This window comes from Crocodylus porosus, unplaced genomic scaffold, assembly GCF_001723895.1.
Source record: "Crocodylus porosus isolate Cpor-Errol unplaced genomic scaffold, CroPor_comp1, whole genome shotgun sequence".
Lineage (NCBI taxonomy): Eukaryota > Metazoa > Chordata > Crocodylia > Crocodylidae > Crocodylus > Crocodylus porosus.
The window spans coordinates 128202585-128212425 of NW_017728886.1; the positions used below are offsets into that span (position 1 = coordinate 128202585).

Consider the following 9841-nt stretch of genomic DNA (forward strand, 5'->3'; position numbering starts at 1 on the left):
CTTTGTTGTTGTATGCATGCTTCAATAAAGAGCTTTGAAATAAGACCTTGCTGGTGTTGCCTGTCTCTTGCGGTCAGACAATGGACCTGGGAAGTTGGGGTTTGAGTCCCTGACAGTTGTCAGCCAACTAGTGCGTGAATAAAGCATTATGAACAGACAGACACATTAAATCTTTTATATTAGAATGTGCGTGTGTAATAAAAAAAAAAAAAATATGACTGGACTAGTCTGTGAAGGCGCACCTTTGCCTGCCTGCCTACATCTGCCCTAGCAGAGGAAACCCCGGCACTTCCCGTGCCGCAAGGGCCGGATGTAGTGCCCTCCTCCACCTCCGCAGTTGGTTTCGCCCATCAGCTTCAGGCCTACGGGCCAGGCCGAAGAGTAACGACAAGTCGGGCCGTAGTTCTATTTTTCTGGTGTCGCAGCTCATGCGTTCTAACCGGGGATGGGGGTGGGGGAGCGAGGAAAGAAGTCGGCTAAACCGGTAACTTCGGCGCATGCGCTATTAGCATAGTGGAGGAGCGGGGAAAGGTGATGATATCTCCACCTTGCGGCGATTGGTGAGCTGTATTTAGTCCGTTGGAAGGGGGAAGTGAAGCGGCTGTATTTCCTGCGCAGGGTCCAGGGGGAGGGGCTATGTGGCGGATGTTTACCTTTAAGTCGTGTGGTCGACGCCAGGCAGCGGGCACGTCACCAGAGTGCGCGGTGTCGGAGGGAAGCGGGTAAGCGCGAGTGCGGGGAGGGGCTGTGCCAGGGTGCCCTCAGTCTTAATTCCTTGCGTGCAGGAGGTCTTGACTTCGCGCGCGGGGTGCGTTGCCATGGTGCCCGGGGGCGCGCCAGCGGCAGGGCCTCGCGGCCTGGGGCTGGGTCCGAGTGCCGCCGCCGCTGACTGGTCCCTGCCTCCGCCCCAGGGCTTCTCCCCCGGGCCTGGGTCAACGCTCGGCCCAGGCCGCGAGTGCCGGCGAGGCGGGGCTGCCCCGCAGCAGCAGGAGCTGGAGGAGCGGGAGGCGGCCCCGGGAGAGTGAGTGGGGGCTGCGACACACATGCATATGGACGCGTGTACACAGGGTCACTGCACATGTCTAGGTGCACACATGAATTGTGCATGCATGCATGGCTGTGCACACCCGTATGGGTTAATTGCACTTGTATATGCACACGCACCTGTGGATTCATTATATGTGCACATGCATGCGTGTGGAAGAGGTGCCTGTGTGTGTGTGTGTGTGTGTGTGTGTGTGTGTGTTACACACACATTTCAGTTACTCTGTAATGTGCAAATCTACCCAACCTTCTGCATGACTTGAGATTAATTTAGCTGACAACATCTCTCTGGGATGGCTTAGGCAGGGACCATCCTGCCTTGACCATGGAGGTTGGGCTAGGTGACCTTCCAACTCTACTTCCCTGTGGTCATGTGAACCCTTGTGTGCTGACATCTTAGTGCTTTGATACTTTTGCAGGTAAAAAACACTTGGCAAACATCAGTTCTTGCCGTGCCCACGCATAAGTACTTCAGCCTAATTTAGTCATGGAGGAGCAGAGCTGTGAGGTGATTTAGCCATGGGTGAAAAGGAAGCAAGGATTTCTCTCTTAAGTTTTAAGCCTGTTTTGTTGAACTGTGCTACCTCTCAGGGTCTGAAATAAATTGAAACTGAAAGTGTTTGAGAAACAGCAGAACTATCCAGGCACTGGAAGTGTTGACCCTGAGGATCCAGCATCAGCTAAGTGTCAGCTCATGTGGGCATTACCAGGCACAGAGTACCCACCTGAAGGGTAATGGTGAAGGTAGAAGAATTTATGATTAGTGAAGGAACTTTTTTAATGGGAACACAGGCAGTGTTAAACTAATACATATATTTTAACGGATTGTTACTGTTAAGTGGTGCATGTAACACCTATAGCTTGCAATAACTGGTGATCTTTCTCTGTCAGGTGCAGTTATGCGGAAAATAAAAAGCTTAACTGGTTTCAGGATTGAAAAGCTATGTATTATGTAGTGAGTAAAGTTGAGAATATTCAGTATGATGAGGAGAATCATGAAAGCAGTGATCTGAAAAGAACGAAATCAGTGAAGTGTTTTAGTAGTTCATGATTTCAGGATTGTTTCTGCGGATAAAAATGTCTGAAAATTAAGGAAAAATAGTCTTAGAGAAAGTGCTTGAAGGCTATTCTTTGGACTTATTTTTGGCTGGAAAGCAATAGAACAGTGGTATTTAAATTATACTTGTTTGGACTGCTGTCTAGTAGAACATTTCCTTTAGTTGCAATACAGAAAAATGGTATACAAGGGGATGTTTGTTATTGGAGACTGCAGGTATGTAAGAGAGGATCATTAAGCTAAGAAATGGTCATTTGGAGAGCAACATTTAAAATTTTGCTAGGAAAATAGGCTATAATGGCAGCTGGTGATCTTTTAAGGCTGTAGCTGGATTGATCCAGTTCATGTCAAAGGCAGGTAGAAGGGTAGTTGCTAGGACCCAGCCACCCCTGCTGCTTTTCCCCACAGCGACATGGGGAAGGCCCCCATTGCCAGTAGAGCCCCACCCATGCCTGCAGGTCAGATCAAAAGGTTCCACAGGTGGGATCCATCCTGCAGGTCCTAGGTTACCAAACTGTGGTCTATAGGGAAGAACCATGCATTGGCAAGGTGATGGGCTAGTTCTGTGTTCTTATTACAGTGGCTTTTTGCTAGGTTTGTTTAAAATGATTGGCTGTCATTACACTGACAGCATGTGTGATCATTTTGTGTATCACAATACCGCAACTTCAGTGAAAATACTCCAGGGAAGAAATGCATGCTTTTACTGATTTTCTGTGAAACTTACATATTTATGTATTTCTTCAAAGTCAGGATAGACTGGAACAGAAGACAAACAAACCCAATGGCTCTTCTGCCAATGTGGAAGAGAAACAGAATAAAGTGACTACTATATTCTGCTTGACAAAAAATGAAAAAGAGTTTTATGTTCCAAGTGATGAATCTTGCTCAGCAAGTATAGCCACACACCAGAAAGGGAAGCATGCAGTGGAAATCAAAGAAGAATGTACACATAAAAGTCACAGAAGAATTTCTGAGACAGATGACATGAAGGCATTTCTGACCCACCAAGCTGTTTGTGAAAACTGTGAAGTGAACTTGCCTGGTTTTAGCAACTCTTCAGCTATGGAGTTAACTGTAGATAAGTGAGTTTTTATTATATTAGCTTTGTTGTGATTTACAATACTAATGTCTTGTTAATAAAATGAGCATAACTGCTGAATGGGGTACTAGATCTGCTTAAATAATTGGTGTTTATTACTTCTGTATAGGGTACTTGTTGAATCTTTTAATTTCTTGAGGTTGAGGGGATGTGTCCACAGCTCATTAGTATCTTTTGGGTAGGTGGACCGTGTGTCATTCACTTCACTAATCTGAGAGGCTTGAAGTTTGAAGCCCTTTGAGATTGAATCCACTGACAGATATAGAAATAGGTAGTACCCTTAATCCAGGAACCAGTTTTAGAAACGGAGAATGCTAAGATTAAGGATTTCTTTTATAATCTTAAAATTTTTAGCATCTGCTGCAAAATGCTGGTTTGAAGATCCTGCAAAAGGCTCTTTGTCTGAAATGGGTATAAGGACCACAAGCATCTCTGTCTATGGTTAAACAAAGGTATAACTCTTTTAACAAGTATAACTTCTTTTTTTTTTTTAAGAACCTGGAGTTATCAAAGGCCTGTATTTATGTATTAATGTATTAAAAGGGCATTGCAAACCATTAAAAATAAAATGTGACATTTGAGTAAGAATGGTTTCCTGTTCCCTTACAGTATTTGGAGAAGTGGAAGAGGAAGAAAGTGCTGCATTTTACTTTCATTCTTTTGTTGTTTTATTTATTGAACACCATTCAAAATTCAGTGAATAGAAAAATCATTTGCTCACTATCTTTCTTTGGGTACACATCAGAAGACTCTTTTCTTTGTAGATAGATAAAGTGAATTAATGTAAATACTGGCTGCCGGTTTTCATGTTTACATGAATTTGCTGTTTAAGTAGTTAAATTAAAACTGAAGGCATTGTTTTCCTTATAATGTGTTAGCAAAGTAAGTGCACCTTTGTGTGCGCTCCAGCTGGTACCAAAGTAATACCCAACCGTATTAACTACTTATAGGCTGATTTCAAAGCACCCACATAAAGGTACTGTTGAGTTAAATTGGTTCAAAAACCGTATTTATTAAATTGCTGGAATTTCTACATGCAACTGTCTTATTCCCTAAAACTGTTATGTAAGTGGTATTCTTGCCTAGTTAGCAGGACTGTGCAAAGCTTTGGTCCCTGATTCGATTTGGCCTGATTTTTTTTCAGTGGCTAAATCTCTGAATCCAAATTGAATCAGGGAATGCTTTAATCTCCATGAATTGAATCGGAATCCTCTGAATGGATTTGGAGAGATTAGGAAAGATTCGGCGATTTGGACATAGACACGTTAAATGTTTTTTCCGCATAACTCAAGGTACCAGGCAGCTGGTGAATGTTGTGATGGTGGGGTGGATGGAGCATCCCACAGGACCGTGGGGGGGCTCCCCAGTGCGGTTGGTGGCAGACCTGGAAGTGGACCAGAAGCACTTCTGGTCCACTTATGGGTCCACCGGGGAGCGTGCAGGGACCCCCCCGGGCTCATTAACTGGTGCCTCCTGGGTTTGGGGGGTGTCCCCTGCATGCTTAGTGGTGGACCTGGAGGTGGACTGAAAGTACTTCTGGTCTACTTCTGGGTTTGCCACCAAGCACATGGGGCAGGGGCCTGCGCTCCTGTGGGACGCTCCATCTGTCCCAGCATTGCAGCATTCACAAGCCACACCTGGTACCTTAAGGTAAGTAGAAAAAACATTTAAAGCTGTGTCTGTGGCTGAATCACTGATTCTCCCATTCAGCATTGAACCTTTGGATTCGGCCAAATCAAATTGGGGACCATTATCTGAATCAACAAATTGAATTACTGTCCCTGTTTTGGGCTGAATCCGAATCGAATATGTCCCATTTCATGCATCCCTACTTATTAGCCAACATCTAACAAGGTGATGGAGTAATTATTCTAGATTAAAATTTTAACATTATCTTTTTGTATAGAATGTTTAACTTCTCAGCCACTTGTAGGCTAAGATCAAATGCATTACCTTAGAAGAACTCAATTTAATGTAATTACTCTAATACAAGATGCGTTTCCCCTCATTGGCATGGGGGGAAAATACTCCCCATCTTATAACGGCATACTAGGAAATCTTACTAAATATATCGTCTACCCTTAAACTGCTGGCAAAATCAGTGTGTACCCAGCGAGGGAAGCCAACTAAAAAGTTGATTAAATGCAGCCAACCATGAGTGTCACTCTAAAACATAGGGCCTGTATTGGGCAAATAGACTGATGGGATCCTATCATAAGGATAGGTAAGTGCAACCCATCTGAGTAAGACATATGGTAGGTCCATTAAGCTCAGTCCCCCTCACTGCTAACACTTTTTTGTCATGGTGAGCCATGACATTGCTTACCTATATTTCCTCTGTTGGCCCCCCTCTCAGCCTTGCACACATGATTAGTGTGGCCCCACCCTTTGTGAGGTAAAGCTGGACCAAGTTACCCTGCACCTTATCTGCACAAAAATTTTTGGAGAATCCCAGAACTCATCACTCAACACCCAGTTCCAGTCATGAATGGGGGCTAATTAGCATGTGGATCCTGTGGGTTGCGGGGGGGTGGTGATATGGGGTATACACACATACTGAGTAGTGCTGAGCTGTGGGGTCACTGTGGAGGGTAGTGCCACATGAATCATATGTACCAGGCTGAGAGAGGGTGTAACAAAGGGATTTTGGGAGAACTGTATCCAATGTCATGGGTTAATATGGTTTGAAATGTTGTTCACTCTGGTTAGGCCCAGCGCATTGAACTATATGGCAGATCTTGAGCTTTTTGGCTTTGGATTAATACCATGCAGGGTTTATACTAGATGGAAGCAGGTGCTGAAGTGCTGCTCAAAACTATTTATGAAACACCTGTGCTAAAACTTGCAGCAGCTTCAAAAAAAGGTAACACAGATCAATTCTGACTGAGCTAAATCTTGAGGTACATTATATGCAAATTGCAACATTCCTGTTTAATTTCAAGGTTATTGTTTTCAAATTTGCTCTTCACTTCTCTGCTGTCATGGAGAGCAGGTTCTGACAGTAAGCCTGCCAGGGGAAAATGTTTTTTGGGGGAGGAACAAAGGGCTACCTTATCCCCCAGGTTTATTTTTCCTGCTGTAGCAGTGGAAAGGGGACAAATTGAAGGCAGACTTCCAAAATTGATATTCTATACATGGAAAATTATAACAAATGTATACATTTTCCATATATAGAATCTAGTTATTGTGTAAGGGCAGGGGTGGGGGGAGAGGGTTGTCTTATAATCAGGGCCATCTTCTATTTGAGTGCGTATGGTAATTTACAGGATCAAGCACTGAACAGCTTGAAAAAATAATGTATTAAATGCTGTATCATAACTTACCTTTATGCTTTTGCGCCACTTGTTTCAGTGGGCTGGAAATGAGGCAACCCTTCAGTATTTAATTTTTGTCTTCATTAGACTAGGAGTTGCTACTAGAATATCTATTGAATACCTGTCAAAATCCGGCAGTGAACAGCTGTGCTCATCTTTATATAATCCTTTAAAAATTATTCATTTGCCTAGTATCAGAGTGTTCCACAACCATTAATGAATGTATCTTCATATAGAACGGGAGGGCAAAATGCGTCCCGTGGGCCAGATGTGGCCCATCATGCCGTTCTATCCAGCCCATGGGCCCCCAAAACATTAGGAAATTAATATTTATCTGTCCCTGGCTGCCTTTCATGTGGCCCTCGATAGGTTGCCAAAACTCAGTAAGCGGCCCTCCACCAGAAATAATTGCCTGCCCCTGATATAGACAGTAAAAGTTGGGAAACTGAGCCATGGGCCTTGGAAACATGGGAGTGGGACTGTACTCTGCCATGGTGTGTTTCTTTGAAATAACATTTTTTTTTTCAGGTGCTTTAGTCAGTGCTGTATGCCAGAACCCCGTGGGTGTATGCACATAGGACTGCCAAGGGTGGGTCTCCACTGCCTTTCCTATTCCCTCTGCCAGAGTTTTCATGGGGCTCTGTTTCCCAGGATCTGAGTTTTGCTGCCATTTGTCTCTCCCACCCTGCTCTCTCCTCACTGATTCAGTGGCAGGGAAAAGAGGAAACAAGCTCATCTTATGGGCTCTGGAGCTTCATGAAAGATGCGTTTCCAGCCAGAGCTCATGTTGACACACCAGTGAGCTCAGAGCTTTAACACGGCACTGGAGCCTAGCAGCTGAGTGCAGCTGCTGCTTGTCCCTGCTATAAGGGGTTCCTATGGCTGCAGTCATTTGTTGTGGCAAGGTTATGAAAGTGGCTGCACTCATATCCTGTGCTCTGGAGCTGGTATGTCTGCATGGGGGAATACTGCTGTTACTCCTATCCTTCGTTCCATTGTTGCCGAATACAGAAGCATTGACCTGTGCTGACATGCTGGTAATGGGCTGTTCACACTGACTTTGCAGGCTGCGTCTGGGCCACAGGCCAGATACTGTCCTAGAAGAATCTCAGCTGAGTTCTCTCAAGTAAAAAACATTTGTTAATAAGGTGAGAGAGAAAAAAGATAACAAAGGCCAATTAACTTGGACCCAAGTACTGTATGTAATTAGGTGACCTTCCAGTCATAGAAAGTTTCAAGGCTTAGAGGCTAAACTGAAAATTATAACTCTGCTTGCATAAAGATACAAGCTTGCTGGTCTGATCTCCTTTACTGGCAGCTATGCCTAATACTTTTTTTTCCTTTGTAGAATGATATTTCTCTGGAAGAAAATATTATAACTATGCCATAATTCAGTGTGATAAGGCTATATGATTTTACCATTAGAAAAAAAAAAAAAAATAAAATAAAATAAAAATCTTTCCAGACTATTGTATTTGCAGATGATACCAAGATGGAAAGGTTTTGCATGCACTTTGGAAAATATTTCTCAACAACACTTTGAATTCCAATTATAAGGAAAACGTAGAGTGACTGGCCAGGCAGCAGTGTTACAAGGAGGGGATCTAGGGATTATAATATATAACAAACTCACAAAACTCGTGAATGTTACACTTGCAAAATCCAAGCCCATGCTTATGATGCTTCTGTTTTATGTCATATTCTTGTTTGAGTATCATATATGATATCATACTCCTGTTTGTATATTTATGTCTGTCTATATGGATATTTAGAAAATACAAGCTGTGAGGAAAGATTGAAAGGATTGGATTTTTTTTTTTTTCAGTTAAAGGAATAGAAAAGAAGTTGTAAACTATGTAAAAGATGATGGAAGAAACAAAGCTTATAAATTGTTCCCTGCATGGGCGAGAACAAAAAGTAGTAGTTTTAAATTGAAACGAGAGTGTAAACTTAGTAGAAAAACATTCTAATTCCCAAGTAATTAAGACTGGAATCAGTTACCTGGGGAGCTTGTAGATGAAGTAATCTTCATTAGAAGCTTTGTAGAGCAAGACGGACTTGCTTTTGGGAATGATTTGTGTATATCTTTTGGGAATGATTTGTGTATAGTTTAATCCTGCTTTAGGGCTAGGAGATGGACTTGCCTAGGTCCCTTCCATCTCTTTCTTATGATTAGGAAGGAAAACTGCTTTAGAACTCTGATAGCAACAGTAAGACATTTTTGGCTTCTCGTTATGGCATGGGTGAAAGCTAATGAGAAAAAAGTTTACTTATTTTTGCAAACAAGTTCAGAAATAATTGTATAAGATAAGTTGGCATGGACGTGAAGCCATAAGTAACAATGCGGTTCACATTTTGGTTTACCAGAGCGTATCCAGTTATCACCTAGTCACGGTAATTTATTTGTTGTTCCTTTTTTTTAAAGCTTTCAGCTGCCTGTCTTGTCTCGTTTGTGTAAGTTCTTTGTGTCAGGAGCATTAGGTTGGTTTCTGTTTGAGTACTGATCATGTTGTTGACCTTACTGGACACAAATAATAGATGAGCTAGAATTGTTGTTAAAATTAATATGCATGTACAAGTTTTGTGAATTTCTTCCTTCTACTGAAATGGGTACTTGCTAGTTTTGGAGTGAGTGAAATGTTACGTTCCATTTATTATTAAAAAACCCCCAAAAGAGCAAAACCCAAATAAATAGATAATGTACTTGATGGTAACTTTTTAATGAAATATTACAACTAAGAATTGTGTAGGTTGGCTTACTATGTAATAATGCTGAATACCTGGCAGAATCAGATCTGAAGGAATATGTATCACTTAAAATGTCTTTTCCTTTAAATTTCCAGACACTAAAACAATTATGGTGTATGAGTTCCCGCTCACCCTGAATACATGCTAAGGCATCTACTAGATATGTTACAGCTGACTTCTTGCCCTTTGGGCAGGGGGCTGGACTCGATGATCTCCCGAGGTCCCTTCCAGCCCTAATGTCTATGAAATCTGTGAAATCTATGAACCCCTTTTTATATAGTGGAGCCTTTATATAATGTTATGGTAAAATATACGTTAAACTAAAAGCTACTGAATTTATGATGCTTGTTCTAATAAAAATGGAATTTATTGTACCACTCATTTCAGTCTCCAGTGGGGTTGACACCAGCAGCAAGGTGTATGCTTGTGCAGTGATCTATTACAGGCATGGATGACAGACCAGAGGGGGAGAGTGTTTAAAACACCCACCCTACCCCTCGTATGCCTATAATACCACTGACTGCATGCATATATATTATACAATATATATTATTATATAATATAGGCAGACAAGGT

The 9841-nt window shown here is 42.4% G+C and overlaps 1 protein-coding gene across 3 annotated transcripts in view; it reads left to right on the forward strand.

Annotated features, from left to right (window-relative positions):
• Positions 1–616: 616 nt before the first annotated feature.
• Positions 617–9841, forward strand: part of OTULIN (OTU deubiquitinase with linear linkage specificity) — a 44147-nt gene continuing 34922 nt past the window's right edge. Inside the window, exons 1-2 of one of the 3 annotated variants that reach the window (XM_019541787.1) lie at positions 617–722; positions 2851–3186. In XM_019541787.1, coding sequence (XP_019397332.1) covers positions 637–722; positions 2851–3186 — 422 coding nt within the window. In that variant the 5' untranslated portion in view covers positions 617–636. Of the gene's footprint in view, positions 723–763; positions 1022–2850; positions 3187–9841 lie in introns of those variants that run through there. The other 2 variants (XM_019541781.1, XM_019541772.1) reach the window with 2 other exon arrangements.